General features: G+C 50.1%; 1 protein-coding gene across 1 annotated transcript in view; it reads right to left on the reverse strand.

Annotated features, from left to right (window-relative positions):
* The window catches only part of LOC119450586 (CD151 antigen-like), a 48770-nt gene extending 29198 nt beyond the window's left edge, over nt 1-19572 (reverse strand). The window contains exon 1 of the mRNA XM_037714093.2: nt 18706-19572. Within this exon, the coding sequence (XP_037570021.1) occupies nt 18706-18718 (13 nt within the window). The 5' untranslated portion in view covers nt 18719-19572. The remainder of the gene's footprint in view (nt 1-18705) is intronic.
* Between the last annotated feature and the right edge of the window lie 5746 nt (nt 19573-25318).

Raw genomic sequence — 25318 nt, forward strand, 5'->3', positions numbered from 1 at the left:
CACGCAAGCAGAGTCGCTGCTGATAATTTAAAGGCATACGGAAGATCGCTCCTGCGCGCAAATTTACGCGCGCTGTCTATATATCCCATGAAAGGTGTTTCGTGTGGTTTAATTAGGATCAGTAAAAGCCCCTATGTTAACATGCCGCGTGCATTGTTCACTCTCTCCCCCCCACCCTGGCTGCTTTCCACACAAAACACAAAGAAAACGACAAAAAAAAAACGAACTATGCGTTTTTGTTTCTGTATTTTGCGTTGAAAAACGCGCAAGAAACCGAATGATACGGCACCAACTAGTCCCGGTTGAAGCCCGATTTATACGTTATGCGTACGACGACGCATATTAGTCCCTCACGTATCGCAGCGAACTGTCTGTATTTACTCGCGTGTATAGCATCGCAAATATGCAAGTTTACTTTCTTTGGGTCGGAAAAAAACATTGTCTCAGCTGCCGCCTCAGTGCACGCAACTGACCGAACGGAGGCCTAAGTGTGCGTGAAGCCACCTTCCCGGCTGTAGGGGATACTAACGGTTGCGGTGTCGTGGCGGAAGGCTGTGCTGCAAGAAGGAGTCAAAGCGCGTCCGGCGGGGCGCGCGCGCATTACACCGAAGGATGCGGTGCAGCTGACCGGAGCGGCGCGGCGAAGCCGTTTGCTGTTCAGTGGCCATCGCGACCCTGAAAGTACGCGCGGGCGCAAGCTCGCGCGAGTGGGTCAAGCACGCGCCCGAAGAGATACGTAGTTACGAGCCACCGCGCACACGCGAGAAGCCAAGGCGCGGAAAAAAGCGAAACATCGCTCGACGCTTGGAAGAAAGGGAAAACCTGAGACGGCGATGCGTGAACAGGCCCGGAGGCGTTCGTATAAAAACGACTCCTCACACGGTAGCTTGAAAAGTGAGCAGAAGATGAATTGTTTGCTTGCTGTACGAATAAAAACAATAACCCTACAAAAGTATGCCGCATCACTTTTAGAAGGTGGGTCAATAGACATACAGTCAAACCCGGATATATCGAAACTGCATATAAAGAAATTATTGCGTATAACGAAAGGCAGTAAAATCCCCCTAAAAATGTTTGTATAATGTCGAATCACCTATATATTGAGCTATTTTGTGATCCCCTTCAGATTCGATATATCCGGGTCCGACTGTATCGTGAAACCTGAATAGAGAAACGTCAACTATACACTTAACGCCTGAGCAAATAACGGCAGAACGTTTACGCAAGACCTGCAAGCGCGCCGTTCTCGACCTGACATATTCCTCGCGGGGATATCTGCGTATATCAAATTGAAGCGCAACAGTGAGTCAGCAGTCACGGTGTGTACTTGCGGCTGTGACTAGAGTTGCTCGAATTCCAACTTGCTCCTGACTTCGCTTGAATCTCCTCGTACAACGGAAGTATACGATTCCGTAGCAAATGCGAAGTTGGCAATGGGCGTGACAGCTGGTAACTACCAATTATGAGCATGTTAGGATACGTTCTACTCGAGAGTTGATTCAGCGTCACGCCTACTTTAATACCCGTCTCAAATAGGCTTGCACGGATCGCGGAACGCTTAGACAAAAAAGGGTATACGCGAGATTGAGCCCGTGGGCGGCAGAAAGCCGGAGCGCGGTTGGCGACCGCATACTTGAGGTTTTTCCCGCTTATAGGAAGCGCCTATAAGGAGAACGCCCGGCTCTCTTTCCTCGCAGAGCAACAAACACAAAGTGAAAACAGAGCCAAGTTCCATCGCGAGGAAGAGAGAGAGATCATTGTTTCCCTGACTAACGACCTCCGGATCATTTGGCAGGCTGCCAAAGGTCGGCGGCGTCAGCAAAAAAACGTTTCACGCTCGTTCGCGTGCCGTTCTTTGCCCCGCTCCGCTCGTCGACACGTCATCCGAAGCTACGAAGCGAGAGGATGGGAAGGCTGCATTAAAAAAAAAAAAAAAAGAGCGAAAAGAGCAAGAAAGTCATAGACGCGCAGAGGCAAGCGGGACCGAGTGACGCATAATAGCCCGTGGTACCCCTAATGTCTTCTGAAGTCAGCGGGGGGAGAAGGGGGGGGGGGGGGGGGCACGTTTACGACTGTTGCCGCCGTGCTTAAGCGTGCAAATTAAACAAGGCAACAGCAACGACAACTACAGCTGCAGCAGCAGCGGAAGAAGAAGAAGGCAGTGAGGAAAGACGACAACGACCCCTGGCGTTCCTCTCTGTAAGGGTGTTTCGGGTCGTTCAGATATAACGCGTGCTGTAATCTTGAGCAGCAGCGGCAATTCGTTCTCGCAGGGCAGGTGATAACCGTTCGGGTGACATGCCACTTCGGCAGCGAGAATCAGAGGGAAGACGCCAGCACCCGATGCGGTTTCACGACGTTGCTCGGCTTTTATTGTGTTGCACAACGGCGGTCGTTTTGTCCGGTTGGCCCGGAGCCAGCTTTTCTTTTTTTTTTATTTCTTTTCTTCTTCTTTTGTGCCACGTCGTAGGTGAGCGTGCGTCGCCTGAGAACATAACATGGGGAAGTCGCGGTTCGCCGCGCGATCACCATTCCGCCGCACAAGTTTATGTATGCCCATCGGCGTGGCCCCACTCTCGCAACATTGCTTAAGGTGAGCGTGTGAAAAAAAAAAAAAAAAAGGATTCCAGTACCCGCTGCCAAAGACCGGGCTGGCGATGCGTTGGCTCTTGATTATAACTTACATTATTACTAGTCACCGGTTTATAAACATTCCTCGTGCGGAATGTTCATTTCGTCTACAACGACGGTTAAGCGTCCCTGGCTGAGAAGCAACTTCTCGAAGTTGTTGTGACGCGTTTGTTGCCTATTCTTACATATTGCATTAACGGCCGTTAGTTGGCCCTGCAAGCGTGGAAAAAGAAATGAGTGATTTGAACGCTACGGACATGGCACGGTGACAAAGGTGCGACAAGCAATTCGCCTCCTTAATGGGTTGCATTAAAGAAGCGTCCCCGCTGCCGCCTTTCCGAACGCAGGCGAAGTGCTGCCAAAACACTAGAGACGTACACCTGTCCTCGCGAATGTTTCCTTTATCAGTACGCAAGCTTTCCTGCCTCTGTGCACTTCGATTCCTGCCTCTTGTGTTCGCTACGTCAGTCGTATGCAAGCCTATGGGAGAAGCCCGTATGCCTGTGAGCTTATAACCTCGCCGAACTACGTTCTTCCGTGGCTTGTCCAAGCAGCAGCTATCGTAGCTATATAAAGGCGTGCAGAGAACATCATCGAGCTCTTGAGCAGACATGTCAGCAGAAACCGCAAATAGCCGGCACATCCCCGAACCCATAGAGAGTTAATTCTCAGCCGCAATAAAATCGAGAGCGACGGTCGTGTCGCTTTTCTGCTGCGCCGAGGCGAAAAAGCAGTTGCATAATGCAGCGCCGGCGCAGTCCAATCATATGCAATATAGGCCCCGTATTACGCGCACCATCACGGAGCTAATGCGGCAGGCACGACGTGGGCTCGGTAAAACGGCGTGTCAAGGTCGACCTCGCGTGTCGTGTTTCGGACTCGATATTATATACGCCACGAGCTCATCACCCTTCAGGAGTTGACCCCCCCAACCACAGGAAATAATTCTCTCCATGAACGATGAAGTGAAGAGCTATATACTATATACGTCGTGTTTTTCTCACCTCTCGGCCAAGCCGAACTAATGGACGAGGCGATCATCGTTCACCGAACACCCTTAATACCTTCCGAGTACCTGTACGCAGGCGTGGATGGTATACGCCCGCGTTCATTGTCCGCCAAAAACCGATTAGCACTCATCCCCCCCCCCCCCTCCAACCCACCGACAACTCGCACAAAGACACAGATGCGTCGCAACGTGAGAACATAAGCGACGAAGCGTGACTCATTAAATCTAGCACTGAGACAGCCGCGCCGCACTTTTATGTATATATACGGCTGCAAATGCGTCAAACTTTCAGGGGAGCCAGAGGGGAATGGACGAAGAGCTAAGATGCTGAGCGTTGTGATCGATCGAAGAAAGCACCCGTACACCATCCAGCAGAGATCGCTGGGGTTATAGAAAAACCTGGACGTACTGAAGCGGCGGATAATGCGTTGGCGCGAACGAGGGACGCGGTATACATAAGAGGTATGCCGGAATGGACCTTGCCCGAGGCGGCCCGCGAATTCCGCCGCTGAGTGAAACGGTCAACGCTGACGGCGAAGTGCTCTCGATTCAACCGATAGCGCCTGTCGAAAGCGCTTTACAAGCGGCTGCAGTCCGTAAATAGCGGAGGCATCCGGAAATAGCGGAATGTCGCGCTGAGGAAAGTGAATGCGAACACGTGTTTCTCCCTTGTCGGTTTTTTTTTTTTTCTCTGCTATATATACGCTGAAGCCTGGGCTTGTGGTAGGACGTGTTGGCGGAATGCTGCCAGAATAGCGTTCGACAAGGCTATCAAAGCGTGATTACGTTAATGAAGATGGCTGTCGTTAACGTTTCTGATTCGTCTCAGTGGACCCTGCTGGTGTGCCACGCACCAATCCTTGAAGCTAACCGCGGCAAAGCGTCGAGAGATTCTTCGTCCACGTAGTTATGGGGACCAAAAGTAAAATTCCTTGAGGAGCGCTTACACCCTAATACTCTCGACACTGCAGCCTTCCGTTCCACTTATAAAGTTATGCAGTGATACACGCAAAGAAAGATGCTTCTCCATACTCGAATGATTCCTACAGTGGTGACTTATAATGATGGGCGTAGACTAAGCCTTCAGAAAGTGAACACTGGTAGTTGCAACGCCACGATTCTGGAGTCTGCCACGTTCCTCTTCAACTATATACACACGAGACCCATCTGCACTGCCAATTTCACCCGCTGTATACGTTCTTGCGTATAGACGGTGCAATTAGCGACCACTTTGACGTCAGGCACGAGCAGCACTGGCATCTTTTACGCACAAGGAAGAAGCGAAATTCGCAAATGAAGGCGTGCTACTTGAAGCGGCAGTAGACTAATGAAAGAGAACGGCGCGGCTCTAGCGCAAATATCGCACTCTTGAAAGCTGTTGCTTGCATCGCGAGCGCGCTGATTCCAATCAGCCATGCCACCGACGACGACGGCGGCGATACCCGAGAAAAATAAGCATAAATATTTCCTCGTGTTGCATCATTTGGAATAGAGCGAAACGTCCTCCACCACGCGTTAAACACTCGCGCCTTTGGGCAGAGGTGGCGCCAGAAGCGGTGTGCATAACGGCGTCCGCAATCGTGTCATCTGGCCGCGAGTGATAAAAACGCAAACACGCGCTCGGCCGCGGTATCTTTTTCTTGAACTCCTCCCAAGATGGCCAACGGACTTGTCGCCTGGCTATAGATGACGAACAGCGAAACAGCAACAAAACAAATATGGTGATTGCGACACCGAACAACAAGCACATACACGGCCGTGGCCGTCTGCCCTGAGCCCAAGAACATCGTTTCCGCAATGTGTGGGCCTCTCACACTGCGAAGCCAGCGCGGAAAGCTATAAAGCCAGCGAGCCAACAAGGGAGGGTGTATGCTCGCGCTCGGCCGTGTATATGGGCGGCTTGTCACCTTAAATCGGGCCCGTCGATACATATCTGGCTACGCCTACGAACACGTTAAATATAGCCTGCGTATACCCAGCGCCCGCATGCGAGCCAAAAAAGCATATATACATACAGCGGCTGCGTTGCTATATGTAATACCTGCCGGATATGCAAGGCAACGCGAAGGACGACGATGCAATAAGCAGGGGCAGTCCCACAGCCTATATAGGTTGGTCAAGGGTGCACGCTGCGCTCCCCCCGAAGCTATGCACAGCGCGGTGTCCTTTTTCCGCGTTCCCATGCAAGTCTCACTGTTGCATAGTATTATACACTGCGTCAGCAAATGACCGATCGCGAGGTATACCGTACGTGGGCGGTGGCTCTTTGTGCGCGGGTTGAGTGCACGAGTCATTATCGTGCGCCTTGTCCGCAGGCTAGCACGAGCTTGCATCTATATGAGCACGAAGACAGATAGAGTACATCGTAAGACAAAAGGCTAGTATACTGTAACGGAACTGTACCGGTAGTTACAGCGATCGAGAAATCCGCACCTTGAATCATGACGAGTTTACGCACCACTCACTATAGTCACTTCATACGCACTAAGTAGGCATGCACACGCATCACTATAAGGCTCGCCTCGACTTCTAAATTCATCACCGCAAATATGTGTAAGCGAGGCGGTCAGCACGCTGAGCTGTGCGCAACTCTCACAGCGCCGCGGGCAAAACGCTGCTTGACCGAAAGAGCTATCGGTTCCGAATGTCCATCAAGGTAACTTCGTTATCCAGTGAACTCTGCAGATTACGATCTGCGCGTCTATGATATAACGCAGACTATAGTGCGATGCCACGAGATATATAGGCCCCGTTCACCTTCGTTTAGACTTGCTTCTCACCAAAACATTTATCTCTCCTTTCTCGACCCGGCGTTTCGCACTTTTCATAATCTTTTCTCAGCGCAATCTACGCGATTGTCAACTTTTTTTTTTTTGCCAAGAGCGCGTAATCAGATATATTTTTCAAGAAATGTGAGGATTGGATGGCCCCACCCTTCCAAAGCAGCTCTGAAACCCAAACTTTCTTTTTCCCTTTTTGTTTTCTTCTTCTTCATTTCTTTTTTTGTATATACTTTCCTGTCTCGTGCCTCCAGATATAGACCTTCACACACACAGTGCGGCGTGAACTCCTCCGCAATGTGGGACCTTGAAACCGCAGTGGCGCCGGTGGCCTCCCCAGAGATATAGACAGAGCTCTCGACACGCACTGCGCACGAACGCACGCTCGGACTGACTGGCTGGAGCGGTGCACACGCATGCGGCTCGGCATCAATCTTTCCGGCCCCTCGGGGTGTGCCCCCTCTCTTTTCGATTACCGGGCATTACATAAGAGAGCGGCGGGCGGCGACGGCGGGTGGCCTCTGAGAACGGTGGCGCCCAGTCCGGCGCATGGCCTCCAAAAACGGCAAAGCCTGAATTACACACGCACGCACGCACAAAGGATCCTGTTGCTCGTGAAGGTCCACCGCCGCTGCCGCCACCACGTTGCTGCGCGCCGCAGAAGCAAAATGCTGCCTCCTTTGACTTCTTTCTGTTTTCTCGCAGCATTATACGACCGGACTCAGTGGTGGCTCTCAATTGCGGGCCTGTCAAAATAAGCGGAAGTGATTCCGGTCGCTTATCACAAACTCACAATCTTTTGGCGCGCGTCGGCCGAAGCTCCCACTGCCTATTTTAAGGATAGGGCTGGGAGCGTTATGTCATCGCGCCTATACAGGAGGCATAATAAGCGGATTATCCGCCTTGTGCTCAATAGAAGCGTGAAAACCTTCGCGTGATCATCGTTATGCAGGGCTTATGCCCCATGGCACTTCCTTTTTTATCATTCGCATTTATTTTCTTCTTCGCCTGTCAGGGCCGAAATAAGAAGTTTTTCTTCGTTCTTGTTTCCTTTCTTTTTTTCTTGGACGCACCTGCTGCTGGTATACTGTGCTTCACTGGCGGTAAAGGTGCCCGGAGGCTAGAGCAGCGCTAAATGGAGGCGCTATTACCAGACGCCTTTCACTTCAGAGCTTGCTATCGATCGCGTGGATCAGTGTTAGCTTGAGTACGCGGTATTCGTCATATTTATTTCATTTTTTTTTATGGGGAAGACAGCCGTCTGAGTCTATCGATAGCGGTGCTAAATCCACGTGGTACTCCTCTAATTAGGATGTGCGCAAACACTGCACTTCCTGCATGGTCTTATAGATTCTGCGCAGATTCGTGCCAGTCGAAGGCTGTCTTACGACAGGACAGGCTCGGAAGCGTTAAGGTCGCTGCGCCGCTTCGTATACTGCCGGCGGCTTCCAAAGTCGTTTGTCTTGCTTTGCGAAACGTCTTCGAGTGCAACGCCGCCGGCTCTCTCTCTTAAAGGCAGGGTCACGAATCCATGCACTCGGAGCGCAAGTGCGTTGCGTTGCAGTTTCGTTACATAAAGCGAACCGCGCGCTCTATTACTGGCTGATATGTTTTTAGTCTGGGGCTGGTTACCTTATGTAACATAAGAAACTGTCGCGTACAGTTCGAATAGCTTGACTGTAGGTAGTCGAACGGCCATAATCGTCGTGGATGCAGGTAATAAAGGACATCACAAACACAATAGTCGAGCAATAATTAATGCATGCGACGACCATTAGTCGAGCTGATCGTTTTTGCTATAGAGGTGCGAAATGACTTATAAATTAAGAAACGATCGGTTTGAGACGAGGTCTTAAACTGTTGTAAAGCTTCCTAAAGCTGTAAAGCGTAAAGCTTCCTAAAGAACACAAATCCACGTTTGGTTTATCTTTTTTTTCTTTTTTATAACTCCCGCGCGACGGCACATAGCAATACCTTCGTGATTCTCAAAGAGTATTTCTTTAGAACGATACAAAACAGCTTTGAACTCTCCGCTTGCCGCATACACCGAGGGATAACGTAGGGGTGGAAAAAAGCAACGACAATATCAACAACGCAAGAAAGAAAGAGACGCGCCCATTTACTCGACGTGTGTACGCTAACGAGGGGAAAGCGGACGTCACATTAGCCACACCCCACTTCTCTGCCAGTCTGCCCGTCACCTTGCTTCCGTTACGTGACACATCGCGACAACGGTGCCAAGTCAGTGATCCGTGCTGTGCTAGCCTGCTGGTCTCCGCTTCGCGGACATGTCGATGGCATTCGTGACAGGTGCGTACACAAACGTCCACGCGTGTACACACAAAGCGGACTTGCTGCAACAGGCGCGCGGCCCGATAGGCGAAGAGGGAGCTGCGTCGAAAGCGATCGACTCCACGATTTCTACTTCTACTATTGCCGATAATGCTGCTGCCAGGATTATCAGTATAATACAGCGCTTGCTGGCACGCCTGTACTGCTGCTGATACTGCCGCTACATACTGTTGATACGACTGCCAGTCAATGCGTCTCATGTGGCATGCGTCTGAGCGCAATTCCGTATTCCAGCGCAAAGCAGAAACTTCGCTTTTAGGCGAAGGCTGGTCAAAGTTAATCCGTAGCCCTCTATGCGGCATGTCCCATTAGACGAGTTGTACATCCGGGACGTATAGATCGCAGTAGATCATTAGTAGCGCTAATATACTACCATTTCTTGTGTTTCTGCTACTAGCACTACCACTTTATAGCTACAATACCAGAACACCGTTATAACTTTATATGCTAATGCATGGTGGCGGACTTTATATAGTTGGTTCGCATTTGTGATTAAAATGCTCAGCGCGCCCAGACGAAGACGGAGACACAAGACGGAGACACAAGATGACGCATGCTACGGGTTATGCGCGCACCTGCCTGCTAGTGCAGCACATCTTAATCTCGCTATAACTAATTATATATTGCTGCCGCCACCCTCTGCACGCAAACGTACGATTCAGTCGCGAGCTTGGCCGGCTCCACACACATTCCACGCGTGGTATAGAGCGAGCCATATGACGGGACAGACTGCAGGGCGTAAAAAAAAATGGGCAAGTTGCGCAGAGTTCCTCCACAGAGACAGAGGCGAACTCCGTGCAGCACGCTGGTGGCCAGTCCGCTTCGTGCGTTCTCTCGGATGGCGCGACCTTGTCGCCGCCGCTGTGATGTCGCCTGGCCAGCCACTCTCGCCTGGAGCCGAGTACATTTCCCTAAGTGGCATCGGCACGCAGCCACACGCCGCTGCAATCACTCGCGACGATGGCATGCCAGTGGGAGACAGTGGCCAGGTCTCTGTCATTAGCAATCGCTAAGCAGGAGAGTGGGCGGGCGCCACTTCGGTCACCTCCCGCCCACTCGCCCTCACGTCTTCTTTCTTTCTTTCTTTCTTTCTATCTTTCTTTTCTTCTTTCCTTCTTTCCTTCTTTCTTTCTTTCCTTCCTTCTTTCTTTCTTTCTTTCTTTCTTTCTTTCTTATTTCATTTATATTTCGGACTTAGTCGTCCCGATGGTTGGTGTCGTCGTGCTTCTGCTGCGGCTACGCAGTTGCTGTTACTGATGCGTTTACTTAATTTGGATGTGGTCCGAAAGATTGGTGGCTGTTTTGTCGCCAACCGTTCTCCATAAACGAACAATTTGTCAATGATTAAAGCATGACAACGCTAGCTTAAAAAATGAGCTCATTGAGGCAAATGAACCGGCGGCTTTCGCAAACTTGCGTGGAATACATCGAATATAGATTGATTATTGTCATTCCATTTTATATGTGCCGCAGGTCGACGTGTGCTTTCAGCGGAATGGACATTAGGGTAGCTGGCGACTATCCATATTTCCAAAGGCGACGCCAAAAAAAAAAAAAAAAAAAAAAGAATGAAAGAAAAACAATGTGGTCACTACGTTTCCATGTGTGTCGTGTTGCTGCGTGGCGTTTTCGCCGATATGTAGAGCCCGTGTTCGTTGTTGTTCTTTTTTTTCCTTTTTGTTTATTCATCTCGCTCTGGCACACTTTCTCAGCTGTCGATCAGGTCTTGACAGGGCTGCCGCGTGTTTGCTTTTAACGACGTCAGCTTGGACTGCGACGAACAGCTCGTAAGGTTTATGGCCCGTACTGGTGGGTATTTCCGGAACTGAGAAGTGCGGTATACGAAAGGCTGTGATTAGAGTAACGGACTTTTACACCGACTCGTTACGTTAGTCCAGCTGAACAAGGATAACAAGGCGCCTAACGCGTCCCCCTTAGACGGGACTGACGTCGCAAGGTGATAGCGACACGCCCAGAACGGAGACTTGCGTCACCTCGTACAAGGAGCTACATCGGGCCGTCCACGGGATTAATGCCGAGATATCGGATTCTAAGCGGGCAGCTAAACAGGTGAGGTCAGTTGTGCTAGTTAGCCGTGCAACCGCGAGTGTGTGTGACGGCTTGCACGTTATGTTGATGCCGCAGCAGTTTTCCCGTTATTCGATGTTATACTAGCCTTCAAAGCCCTTTGTGATACTTGGGCGATCACGGTATCTATATGAATTGCTGAAACACACAGTCAGAGGAATACAGAGGGGGAAAAGAAAAGAACTCCCTTGCACTAGCGTTTCGCTCAGCTGTGCTAACGTTCCTCACGGGTGAGACTGACCCGGGACGACTTCGAACAAACGTCCGATTCCTGACGCGTCGCTACCATACACCTACAAGACAAAAAAAGAAAGAAAGAAATAGAGACAAGAATAAGCGAAAGGAAGAACTCTGACAGTTTCCACGAGGATTTATTTTTGGGAAAGTTACCGAAAAGTCCACGAAACCAGCCCTTTACTCGGACTCTAGAAGTTGCCGCGGCTTCTGTGCAAAGTATATAGTGAAATAACACACACAAACCCAAGAAAGCCAGAGAGGGTCCGGACCTGCCTATAGCACCCGGGGACATGCACGTGCACACGAGCGATGTATCGCGCTGAAGAAAACACGAATAAACAGAAAAGAAAGGTGTTATCCACCAAAGCTTTAGGCGACGCATAGGCGCCGAGCCGTTCAGAAACACAAAGGCAAAGGGACCTATTTCCGCGCTGCTCCCTTCCTGAAGCAAGCGCACCCGCGACCACCCGCTCGGGCGACGACAAAGGATAGGAGGAGAATAGGTCTACACGTCCCCTCCTAGCGACGCCCGAGAGCAGAGCGTTATCAGGAAGGACTGACCAATGGGAAGACTCAGCGGGTGTGCAGCTAGCAGAGGCTAACAAACATCACTGGCCTTGTCGTCGCGTCCCAGTGTGCAGGAAACCGCGCGCCTTTGTACGCACTGTCGCGCTCAGCGGGAGTGTCGAACAGCGAAAGAAAGCGCATGCCGAGTAACGGAAAATTCTGGCTTACTTCCTCTCTCCCCTCTCCGCCTCCTCTCCCGCCTTCGATTTTTTTTTTCGGGGAAGAAAGTGCAACGATGCCACGCTCAAATTACCCACAAAGCAATTAGACAAGCATAATAAACAGTACAACGTTGTGTCACTGCTCCTTCCGCTATTTGCCTCCACATCTTACGCCGCGCGATAACTGCACCGTCCATCACGGTATAGGAACGCCCCTCCCTTTCCGTTTAACGACGGTCACTTTGCTTTATTCTGTAACTATACAGTGGACAGCTCTCGGCCGGGCATCACAGCGCGCTCAACGCGCCGTAGGCCCTGTGAGATTAAACATACGCCGTAAACGTCTTCCGTGTAGCTGGCCGCTTTACGAGCACAAAAGGCGTAAAGACCGAGCGGGCCGCCCGTTCCGTTAGCCGGCGGCGGGCTCTGCCCGTGACCGCCGCTGAAACGGCGCGACGACGTCCTCGCCAATGGCCAACGGAAGAGTCGGCTTCCAACTCCGCGGGCGGTGGTTGCCACTCGCAGCAGCAGCAGCAGCAGCGCCACCCGAAGAAGGGAGCCAAGGTTAAGTGCCGGGCTGCCCGGAAACACGCCCTAGAAAAGAATGGTGGGCTCCCGTAGCGCGCGAGACACCCACCGAAGCGAGCGCGCGCTTCGGACAGGGGGCGTTGTGTGAAGCGGCGCCTCTCACCCCCTCTCGTATCGCTGTCCGTCATCGGCCGAGGCGCCGATGCCGAGCCTTTTGTGACGGACGAGTAGGTAGGCGCCGCGTCGCAGCGCTTCCTTCATTCATTATTATCTTTTCTTTTTTTTCTGGGCGTGACGCGACGGTGAGCTGTGGTATACACGTTTTGGGGGCTACCGTGCTTCAACGCGAGCGCGTTGCGGAGGAAGAAAGATGGGGATACGACTCGTAGAGAGTCGTGTGCCGTTTGATATGCGCGAACCGCGCAAAATAGAGTCGTTCCGCCAACCCGTCTCTAACTCGCGCCTCCAAGACGTCAATCCTCCGCGCGTCGGCTAAACACTGCCATTAGTATTCAGTGCGCGGTTCGACTTGAACATTTCCTCTTCTCTGGGCGACATAAGAAGGCTGGCATTACGCTTTTGTTATGTTAGCACACTTGTATGTTAGCGGAAGATTAGCCCGGGCAAGCCTTCGTGTCAAATTGATGCTGTTATGAGCGCATACATCCGCTGCTATGGCCGTGAACGGTGCTGGCTAACTAACACTCCCGGGTCTAAACTTGTACGCGTACACAAATAGCCACGAAAGTGGACAGTAGGATGGCTGCCACGGTAGCTTTATGGGTAATGTCACCGCACGCGTTATGCGGAAGTAGCTGGTTTGACACCCGTCTGCGGCAAGTTTATCTTTTCGCCCCCTCCATTTATATTTCGCTTTTTATATCTACATTTAAATATTTAACATAATTAATCTCCCCGATGCCTTTTCTGGCTTTCCCCACCGATTTTTCATATGGTTGTTACGAACAAAATATCGAGCCCATCTGATCCCCTAATATTTCTCACTGACTAAATACTAACGAGCTGTCTCTTTCCACACTGTGGACGACCATATAAGGTTCTATTACGGAAAGCTAAGCGAATAACGCAAAAAGAAAGGAAGCTTGTCCTACATAGGTAAACGTACTTGGTTTAACTATACTTGTTTCGTAACTACAACACAGTGTTTCTCCAACTACCCATTTCTGAAAGCGCGGATGTTGTAACTATAGCATTATTCAGGCTCCATCGGTACCCTCTGACGTGTTCGTTCACGACCGAATCGCAAGATTTTTAAATATGAAGAAACCGCAGTTCACGGGATTTCCGGACTGCGACGCCAGGATTCGAGTTTAACTAACCATTCGCATTGCGATGATCAGCTTGCACTAGGTGTTCTGCCACTGCACTCAGCTACTCATTAGCATTTTGACTCAACCACAACCTGAAGCGATTGAGTTAGCCAAGACTTTTTTTAAAACGATGGCCATTACATGGACAGAGTACAAGTCAGAAAGATGTAGCATCCTGTCTGCGCTCCAACGAGTACTCAAATAAAAAAAAGGAAAGAAGTATCATACGAGAGTTACCGTGCTAGCCGGTGCTTATAGAGAAAGTAAAGCTAAAAAAAAGTCGAGCTATTTATGCTAGCTGTCTTGGAAAGGTACGAGACTGACATGCACAACAAGTTCGCGCTATGTAAAGCCACGTCAGCTCAACGAATCCAAGGCGCCGTCAGTCTGACTCCTTTCGTCGCATCTCGCATGCGAGTCATTGCGCATGCCCACGCGTACAGCCGCGGCTGACTGAATACGAACACCGGCCCCACCCGGATTTCACGGCCAGCCATTGGTTGCGCCTCGTCGGCGATGCGGGTAAACCCTAGCGCGCGCGAATTCCACGTGCCTCGCAAATGAATCTACGCCGCATCGTGTACCGCATATAACAACATGCAGTCAAGACAAACAGTCACTGGTAAAACACGCTGCGCCGTAATAGGTGTAACGCGTGCCATCGCAAGACGAACGAAATTACGTTCTGATTCGTTTTAAGCGAGCCTACTGCTTCGTCTTGGACTCTGGTTCTAGGTCGCTTCAAACCTTTCTCGAGAAGATAAAAAAAATCACCTAGAGTGAGTTGTCATTTGATGTAGCGTGATTTGAAATTTGATTGATTAATTGATTGATTTATTGATTCATTTTAACGCCCCGAAGCTACACAGGCCTTAGGCACTCATGACAGACGCCCAGATTGAGGATTAATAACGGTGTGGATTATTTTTTTTTTTGTTAGCAAAGTTCCATTAATGTGCGCCATAAGCTCAGTACAAGTTGCGTTTTTACATTCCATTGTTCGCGGAATGCGGCTACCGCGGCCGGGAGTCGAGGCCGCGACATTACACTCGGCCGCAGAATGCTATTCGGAAGGTGTGAGAGATGTGATGATTATCATTTACAATCGTCCTCTAACGAAAAAAAAGAGAGAGAGAGAGAGAAAGAAAGCTTGTACTCAAGGAGTTGTCCTCTCCTAGAATTTCATTTGGTTAGGTTAGGTGAGGTTAGTGTCTTAAAATGCGACTATGAAAAGAATATAAGCTTCCAGAGGAAATACACGAGTGCCTGGGGCACGCTGAACGACCTGATCGACAGTTCAAGAACGCCCTCCTGCAGCCATATACACCAAAGTGATGGCACTCAAGCCGAGACAAGGAGACAGGGATCCTCTTTGGCGACGTCGATTCAAGCTGCTAGAAAAGCCAACGTCTCTAAATTTGGGTCGAGCCATACAGCAAAATTCAGCCAACACAATCCCGCACAGCAAACCGATTTACACCCAAAAGGGTGCTTAAGAGTACAAATCGACCCGTAACTCCCACTTTTACACCAGTAAGAGAGGGAGTCATAGACGACGGACACTCCTAAGGGTGTAAATCGGCTTACGGTGCATGCAGGCGCAGCTGTTCTGGCAGAAAAAAAAAAAAAAAAAAAGACGCGCGACCCCGGATCACGGAGCTCCGTATAAAGTCCCGCCACAATCCCAACCTTCAGCGGTGGCGTTACGCACTTGGCTTTGGTATATACGGAGGATGAGAGAAGACGGAACACGAGCGAGCGAGAGCGAAAGGAGAGACGCAAGAAAAAATAAGTAAATAAACGCATCGGTGGCGGCGGCAGCGCGCGCTACGCTTGTTATGAATTCAGCGCGGTGACTCCCCCGTCCGACTGCCAACAAGACTGCTCCTTCTGCAGCTACTGCTGCAGCCGGTATAACCGAGCTGGATACTAAGCGTGCTTGGTCGTCGCAGGACGGTTCAGTCCACAGGGCATCACGGTGTACTATACTGCTTTGAGGGTTAGCCTGCAGCCTTACGCGGAGATCGGCATCGCGTGTAAAGAAAAAAGAAGAAATGAAGGTAAGGAGAGCGGACCTTGGCCGCCAGAGTAAGAAAAAAAGAAAGAACGTTATAGGGCAAAGCAAAAGAAAAGAAAGAAACCGCGTAGTCTTCGCGGCGCCTCGACGAAGACTGCAGCGGTCGGCGAGACATTACTGCGAAAGCAGCCGACGCGAAAGCAACTACGGCATTGAAGCGAGGAAAAAAATAAAGCTGTAACACGGAGCGGCTGATCACCTTCGAAAGTTTTTTGAGCCTTGTGTATATGTGAGGCGTGTGTGTAGTCGCTTTCCCGGATGGTTGCGAATAGCATGTTGGAGCCAAGCGGACGATGTTTCTATTAGACCACTTGAGTCGGTGAAGAACTCGATACGTGGCTTTAAATTGTACGTCCTTTCTTTGTTGATTCTTTTGTTGTTGTTGTTTTTTTTGCCACGTCGAGAGCAAGGGATACTCACAGTAAGCGTTATTTCGCACGAGCACCAAAAGCAATATGAAATGAGCTAGCAAATGCCTCTTAATACAAACGCCTTCTAGAAATGCCGAGGAAATTATAATAATAATAATTAACGATAAGGCACGCTACGGAACGCCTGCTAGCGAATCATATTCCCCTGTCTGAATACCTTGGTATACATGCCGAATTTTCGCTGTGGATATGAGCTGAATTCGTTTTCTTTACAAACTGAGAACATTGTGGATAATGGAAACAGTCTAACGCAAAATACCCTACAATTGCAGTTTCGGGGGTGAAAGCATTCGGTAACTTGTGCAACCCGCATCTCTTCTCAAAGCCTCAATCTCAGCATTCGCAGCGACTGCATCGGCGTATAATTCCTTTTCACAATAAAGCAAGAGCTCTTCACCCTGATATGTTCACTGGAAGTAACGATTACCTATTACACAACGTTAAACAAGACACTCAAGGGAGACCAATGCGCTCAAATCGGATGTCCAATGGTTCGCTAAAAGGAAACAAGTCGGTTAATTTTTTTTTTACTTTCACAACGACACAGAAAAAATTTACCCATGCGTCACGTCATGAAATGTGCGTAGCCGCTTCCTCCTGGCATAAGGCAAAGCCAAAAAGATTAAGATATATGACATATGTTTGTGTTACCGAACACACATACACTTGTATTATACCTTATAGTCACTTGACGAGATTATGCACCTCAGAATAACTGTGACCACTATTAGAATAAGAAATGCACATAATAGTGGGCTATTTAACTTTTTTTGTATAAATAAAGACATCCAGCCTGAGCGAGGAAAATTGCGATACGAACGCCACAAAGTTCACATTGTAAAGGGGGCTTTGCTGCAGCAATAGCGCGCTATGCAACGAAGCGTCATTACTAAGTCAGGGAGTGACCGCCGACGTTACTCGCATTTCCACCTTTTCCCCCATGAGTGATTGCACACATATAACAAGCATTCCAAAACGAAGCCATCAAAAGGCAATTCATAAAGACGGGAGCATAGTGCCCGAGCCCCTGACAAAGGTCACCGACTTCACAACAAAAACAATGCGAGCTCAATATCTCCGGAATGAGCGCTTCTAAGCGTTACTTAGTATGCCAAGAGTACAAGCTAAGTACCGGGGGCGTTTCGCGTAAGAGCAATGCTTGAATGTTTTCCTGACGGCAATGTTTCGACGAGAAGACTGCCAACAACTTTTTCTTATTGATTTCCTTTTGCGAGGCCATGGTATACGAAGCCAACGACATTCCTACGACAAAAAGCGTATACTGGAAGAAACGGCACGCGCTAAGCCGCATCGTATCAGCGTTAATCCTGTCCCAGACGCACAGCGACAGCTCGATAGAGTTCCAAATATTGGCACAGACGCAAGCAGAAGCGCATTCCCGCTCGCGTATCACGGAAGAAGAAGCAAAAGGTCAATGGGGGCCATTCCGCGCGGTGCGCTTTGCGAGTGGTACGAGAAATGACTGGCGCTAGCCTCGACAACGGCAGCTGAGGACATCCAGATCTCTCGCAGGCATTGAACGGGCACGTCTCCGCATTCCGCGGTGAGAAACAAACAGATCGACGCCGGCACGCGCGTCTGCAAGCGACGCTGAGCTTTTACGTTCAGCGTGTTATCTGATTGAGCGAGACAGGCGGGCAGTGAAAAAACGACTTTAAAAAAAAAAAAAAAGCGCGCTTCGTTGCCTCGTCGGCCGCTTCTGGCATCATTGAAACGCACGCACACCAGGACGTCTGTAGCTTCTAATATCGGTCCGGAGCATTCGTTCAAGGCTTATCCCTTGTTATTTTTCAGTTTTTTTGTCGCAAGGTCACGAGTAATCGCTGGGGTGAAGACACCTTGCCAGTGATAGACTTCACCGCTCTGCGGAGGGATGCGACGGGTGACGCATCTATCCGCATGATGTATCGAAGAGCAAAAAACAAAAATGCTTACAGTTGTGTAGATAAGGGCTGGTACAAGTATTGTATCCGTTTGTGAACTTGAGAAAGCAATGGAAATGAATTAACAAGAAGTAGGACGCGTGCCATCTGATACCCGAACGTCGCTGGCGTCATGGCCAATACCTCACGTGGGTTTGTGCCAGGCATGAAGGTTAGAACGGGAGAAGGCGTAAACAGAAAGAAAAAGAAGAAAAAAATAGAGTCACTGTTTGGAAGACCGGCACGAGTGTGGTATGTCGGAGGTACCTTGTTTTCTCTAGGCTTAGAATGAACGACCAGTCAGAAAAAACGAGCGGGCTGCCCTCGAGATCAGCCGATACCGTCATAGCCAGGAGTAAGCGCCAATTTGCCTAAATAACATGATGCCGTAAGCATGAACTGTTCAGTTAACCTGACGCTACGCCCTAGACGCCAAAAAAGTGGAAAACAGAAACTAACAAACTGAAAAAGAAAGGCAAACACAACGACACAAAATGACAAATGGGATCTGACGCGAAATAAAAAAAAAGAAACAAAAAAAAAGAAACCAAAGGAAAAACGTGTACTTACACCTGAGGTACATCTTGGCAGGTGCTGTCGCGTTTCGGTCTCACGTGAAGAACGAGTCTCTCGCCGAGGGGCGATTCCCTACTACGGTCACAAACTGCGACGACGTCGTCGAATTCCGCGCAAACACCACTGGCGCGCGGATCGGGAGGAGAGAACAGGGATCACGGCAGGTCCTCCGGGGATGCTTAAGGGAGATGGAGCGGAGGCAGCTGACTCCCTCGTCGTCGTCGGAGAAGAAACTCTCGGTTGTCTCTCGGCGTCGGTTCAGGTGGACCCCGACTGGTTACTCTCCACACCAGCGGCTACCGTCGCTGCAGTGCTGATCGATCGGCAACGAATCCAGGGTTGGAAGGCAAAACACCACCCGTCCGCGTCTGCTGTTCGCGTCAGACTGGTCCTGGTTCGCCGGTGCGGCCCGGTGTTGTTTAACTTGTGGCCGCCGCTGCTGCTGCTGCTGCTGCTGCTGCCGTGAAAGGGGTCTTTCCAGCCGGAAAGACTGGAGGGCCGGAAGGAAAGGGGCGAGGAGGCTTTGGTGGCTGCGTGCGTGCGTGTGCGCGCAACACCGTCGCTGGTGGTGAGGAGAGCCGGCCAAGAAAAAGAAGAAGCAGAAGGGCACTCGCACACGCACAGCGATGTGGAAGAGGCAGCAAGAAACGGCGGAGAGAGAGAGAGAGTGAGATAGGGTGAGAGTCGTACGGAAAGAGAGCGAGAGCGGTACGCTCGCGTAAGCGATAGAGTGGCGTACCTGACCGGTGCCGCCGCCGCCACCACCGTCACACCGCCACGGCCGATGCGGCGAGGAGGTTTGCGAGCGCCGGCGGTTACTCGTTCGCGTCTCTCGGTCTCCTCAACCTCGGCCCTCCCCCCCCACCCCATTGCACGACTGCGGGCCGTTATCCCGAAGCAGAAAGGAGAGAAAGCGACTCTTCAGGGTTAAGGTTAGCGCGCGGCATCGGCGGCGACAGAAGCAGCGAGCAGCGCAGCAGAAGGAAGGTGCCGTGCCGCGAGCGGTGCTGGCGGAAAGGGTGCGGACGGGACGATGGTTTCGATAAGCGTCCCGTCGACCGCGCCGGCGGGAGTTGGCGGTGCGCTATGCTCCCCGTCGGCCACCTCGGTGAAGAAGTGCCGATGCGGAGGGCATCGCGCGGGGCACGCGCCAGCTTGACGCGGGCCCCGCGTCAAGTTTTCGCGTTGGCAGTAAAGTGATGGGGCTCGAGAAGAACCGAAACGTCGGGACGAGTTGTCACCCTGTCCTGATTGTTGGCGACTGGAGTTCTTCGCTAGAGACGAGGTGTCGCGACTTAGAGAGAGAACCCTGCGCCACTCGACGTATACTGATGTCGAATTTTATAGTATCTCAGCCTGCGTCGTGGTTTTGGTTTCATACCTGAATCGGCCCGTTCGCACCTCATACGATCGAACTAGTACGAATTCTAGTGATCAGGCCGTTATCACTGGCATAGCATGCTGCGTACTTGCTCTCTGAAGTGCCCAACCACGGCAAAGTATGATTGACGTCGACAACGGATGTTTTAGTTGGAGATGTTTGAGTCAGCATCTTAGTTTCTTTTTTTGCTTTCTCTTCGTGGGCTTTGCCGAGGTAACCTGTGACTGAACTTCCAGATACGACGCTGGGCTTTGGCGACTCGTGTAAATCTATCCGTCCAAGTCACAAGTACGGCTATATACATATCCTTTATCCGGCAAAAAAATACCGATGTACATCCAGATGAGCACTTTTATTATCGCAGTCGACCGTCACAGCATGCCTGCGGCAGGATGCGGGTCTGGGTTATCTTCCCCTCCTCCTGAACTCTCCGTGTGACGCTTAATACTCATCATGCCTTCTTCTACCTCGAGTGTTTTTGTCGTATATTCACCGCACTATGAACTATCACGCTTTCATAGAGTGAAATAAACAAAAAATAAATAGATGATAAACTCAAGAGCAGCTTGATTTACGAAACAAAGTAAGTCAGTAAGTGATAGAGTTATCTACCGCTGTGATGAGCGTGCTTAGTGCTCAACTGTAGATAAACTGTCCTAAGCTAAAAAGTTGTGACAGCGGTGAAGTATGTTCTGTTTCATACTCTTTGCACCTTAGGCCGCTTCTAGGTTAAGGATGCTTCTAAGCCAGCAACTTAGGACGCTTCTAAACCATAGGACGCTTCTAGGTTAAGGATAAGTGATCAATGCGAAGAGAAGTCGACCGGCGCACAACGCATGGTGTTGTAAACGAAAAAGGAGGTAACGAAACGAAGGGAACTGTCCGCGGGCGACAGTTCGTCAAGCTGCATTATATTTTACACCAGAGAAGCGAATATGCACATTGTTAGATATAATGAGGAGTACTGGCGGTCAACCAATTAAAGCACGTTGGAATTTAATGGACAGTGTGGCAACGTGTGATAAGTATCGGTAGTATCGTCTAGTCGAGCTCGTATGTGTGCATGCGAATAGTTTCTTGCATATCATGCTGCCTTTCTCCTTACTAGATGATTCGACGAGAAACTATGAATGGTATCCGACCTCACGAAATTAAGTGTGCGTGCGTGCGCGCGCGCGCGCGCGCGCGTGTGTGTGTGTGTGTGTGTGTGTGTGTGTGTGTGTGTGTGTGTGTGTGTGTGTGTGTGTGTGTGTGTGTGTGTGTGTGTGTGTGTGTGTGTGTGTGTGTGTGTGTGTGTGTGTGTGTGTGTGTGTGTGTGTGTGTGTGTGTGTGTGTGCGTGTGTGTGTGTGTGTGTGTGTGTGGCTCGTCACTATATATTGTTCATCACCAGACGTTGTTCGTCACTATACCCAACATGTCGTCTCAAACAATAGTCTTCCTCGATATCCGGCCCACATTTTCTTAAGTCAACGAACCCTTTTCGTGGCAGGCGACGCTTGGGACAATCCCCTCACTGCGAATACATTACAATTTCTTCGAAGGCATTAATAATGAAATGTAAATGCGCAGCCAACATCATCACTTACGCTCTGCCTGATCATTACGCAGCCGCTCGTCGTTCAGTCATAAGCAGGTCGTGATTAATGAATTCAACGGTACCGGATTCTTCGCGACACCTCACTGGCAAACCTGCAGTTACTGTGCTGGGACAATTTTTCACGCCTCAAGCGCTCGCTTATTTTATCGGGACGTTCAAGTTTCAGACTTTAAATGCACGCACTGCAGGCAATAAAAAAAAAAAAAAACTGAAACGAAACACCGCAGACCGTCGCATGCCATAGAAGCCCGCGAGAACTTAAACCATAACTGCCATGAATCCGACTATCAAAGTGGCCTGCACCCTGGTGTCTCAAGTATCGCTCCCTTTCATCGCCGGCCGATATAATCGTTAATCAACGGGACGCGTCGTCGTGACTGGGTCGGGTCCCCTATAGATACAATTTCACCTGCCGCGTGATGTCGTTAGCGGATACCGCCTGGCATCGCTATACAAGGTATACGCGCGCCTAACCTACGATTGAAGCCGCGCTCTGCAGCAATGAATAAAATGCCGCGTTCAAGTCAGCGGGTTCGTCGAGAAGGCGTATACGCGCTTGGTATATAGTAGAGTGCGCCCATTATCCGATCGTTAATCGGCGGGTGCCCGTATCAAATTGCACAAAGCGGTCGCTCCACGGCTCAACGCTCCATTTCAAGCTGAGCCGGCTGCAGCTAGCCTCTCAGACGCGTGCCCGTGCACAATGTTGCGAAAGAGGGCCTCTGATACACGCTTATTGTATCTATAACGCGCATAGCAGGGGTGCTGCAGCGCATAATGACGTGAGCGCAGCGTATGCGTATAGCTATACAGTGCATGCAGTGAAAAACCACCGCGGTCGACGAGTGTCAAGGATTGAGGACCACTGAAGGACCGTGAACCTTGCGGCCCGCGCCAAGAGGTGAAAGCTAAGGATGACCAAGAGCTTTCGCTGGTCGCGCCACGGCTTGGTGGCCATGGACAAACCGCGCGCCCCACATTCTAAAGCGAAGAGAGCTGAGCGTTCGTAGGCCTCGTGCGCTTCAGGAATGCTTTCGTCGGGTTTTGAATACTTAAGCGGCCAATCACGCACTCTTTCGTGTGTAATTTTAACGCTGTCAGGGTAGCCAGCCGGTCTGAGAACTGGCTAGTTAACCTCCCTGCCTTTCCATCTATTCCTCCTCCTCCTCCTCCTCCTCCTCCTCCTTTAACGCTGTCGCTGTTGAACCGATCAAGCACTTCGGTGAATGCGAAGATCAAGCCACGAGAAGATTCGTTGCATAGAGTTAATTTAAGGAATGCAAAAAAAAAAAAAAAAAAAACAATACACAGAGTGCCGACTGTGAGTGCGTGTGCTGTTCATTGTCTCGTCCGTGTGTGAGATTATTTGTGTACCGTATGTGTAGTGCACTCTTTTGCTTTAGTCCATATAATCAACCAATCTAGCCCAACTATATACGCATTGTGAGGGATTCGTGTGTCTTTTAGGAGCAACTCCTTGCGCTTATTTTTCTATGTGATAATCTGCGCCTTTTTTGTATCCAGCGCGATCGGTCATGGGCAAGTACGTACGAAGACGTTAGCGCTCGATAAGTGCGTGGACTGGACGTACGTGCGAAGAGGTATTATAAGATTATCGAAGTAAAGTTTTACTGCAGCTGAAAGCTGGAGTTTCCTACTCAATATTCGGCATACACCCGCTCAATTTTTCTCGAACTAATCCTTCTAGTTATTTAATTCTGGTTGTGACGGCCTCAATCCGATAAAAACTGTAAGAAAAAAAAGGAGGAAAATAAAAAAGAAGACTGTTGCTGTACTCTTGATCATTGCACTCAGGGTGGTCAAAATATATGCCCGAGCCATCCGCTACCACGTCACTCGCAGATTCATTGATGATTTGGAACCTCAAACCCCAGAAAATCACCGATCCAATCACTTCATATATTCCGCTATAGGCATCAACAGTCTAAAAGGAATACCTTGGAAGGACAGAAGACAAGCGCGTTGAGATCAGCGTAGGCAGCACGGGTGTCATTTAGCGCGCAGAAATTAAATCAATAAATAGCCGAGCTCGTGACACCCCTTCTAATTCGTACGCACACTGTCGACCCTGTCAACACTTCCTGCGCGTGCACCTGCGTCGCGCGGTGTTTGCTTTACCGGGCGCCCAAGTTGACAGGCAGCCTCGCCTGTCCCCGCCAGTGCGTAACACCCTGTCACGGGTCGTCGCGGGCAGGTCTCTAAGCCTTTCTCCGTGATCGCGTCCCTTCCCTGCGTGTATGCGAGTCGTTTATGCTATATTGATGCGGTGACGAAAGCTTAAGGAAGGTCGACTGACACATACACCGCTATCAGAGCTGTAAGTTACAAAGGCTGGAGGAGTTAGCCAGATTCCTGTCGTTTCCATTTCCTGTCGTCGCTTCGATATCTTCACGTGCTTGCGAACGTCCCGTGTGTTTTTTAAGAATAGTGAAATCCGTAAGCCTTTGTGACACGAGTTTGATCACTGCTGTGAAAATGTAATATTTTGTGAATCTGAATGTCAAAAACACGGGACAATATACCAAATAGAAAACAGTAGACTTCGGCGATTCTTTCGGCTCTCAAATCATTTACTACGACAGCAGCAATCTTCCGCAGTAAAGACCGCCGTTTCGTTTTTGCTTGCTTGCTTGCCTGTTCCTCAATGTTAGTCGAAGACCTTCGAAGGTGCTGTATTCGAAGAGCTGGCTCCGATCATACCATCATACCAGACAGTGGCCGAACTTCGGTGAGATGCGATGCATGGACATTTGCAAATTACCAGGGACGGCCGATGTTTACATGCAGCACCAAGTCGGTAAATTATGCAATTAGACTTGCTGACACTCAGATTTCTTGGACAAGGTCTGCAGCGAGGCCCTGAAGAGGAATGGTGCTGCCTCCAGAAGCGGCGCAGATCTAGAAAACCTCCTGGTTGCGAGTCCCGATTCAATCGACCCTCTTCGCAGAGGGATATCCCAAAATGCGCAAGTCCTTTTAATCCAAGGAAACGGCCTGGCACACCATAACAGAAGACTTCATCGGCTTATGACAGAGGCGACGGTAACGCAATCGAAAACAACGCAAGGGAAATGCTGCGCATGCGCAGAGGAAGTAACGCAAACACTCGTGTGGGAATATATGAACCACTCCAGATATTCCGTGAAAAGCACCGCCCAAGGAGGTGACATTGTTAGAGGACTGAGTTCGACCACGGGCTAACGTCAAAGAGACATACAACTCGATACAGCGCTTCGTGTGTGAAACTTCTACAAAGCCACATTTGCCTCCTTTTCCTTTTACCCCCTTTCCCAAATAGGGCCTGCGGTGTCGATGAGACTATATATAGAGCACCTACTGTGCTACTGCCCATCTATCGAAACGAAATACATTACCTCTGCACAGCTCTAAATCAGTTGGATAGAAAACCGTTCACCTTGAACAAGATCTTGGGACCATGGCTTCGCATACCGCAGCTAGAAATGGCCGCAAGAGCGCTGCTGCGATCTTTAAGAACTACAGGATTGAGTGACCGTCTGTTATGCGGAGGGAGTCACTGTCAGTGATGTAGAGCAGAAAACTGTTGCCACGTCAACGATATGCACAGTGGACTTTCTCTTCTTCATTC

This window comes from Dermacentor silvarum, chromosome 4 (genome assembly GCF_013339745.2).
Source record: "Dermacentor silvarum isolate Dsil-2018 chromosome 4, BIME_Dsil_1.4, whole genome shotgun sequence".
NCBI classification, from domain to species: domain Eukaryota; kingdom Metazoa; phylum Arthropoda; class Arachnida; order Ixodida; family Ixodidae; genus Dermacentor; species Dermacentor silvarum.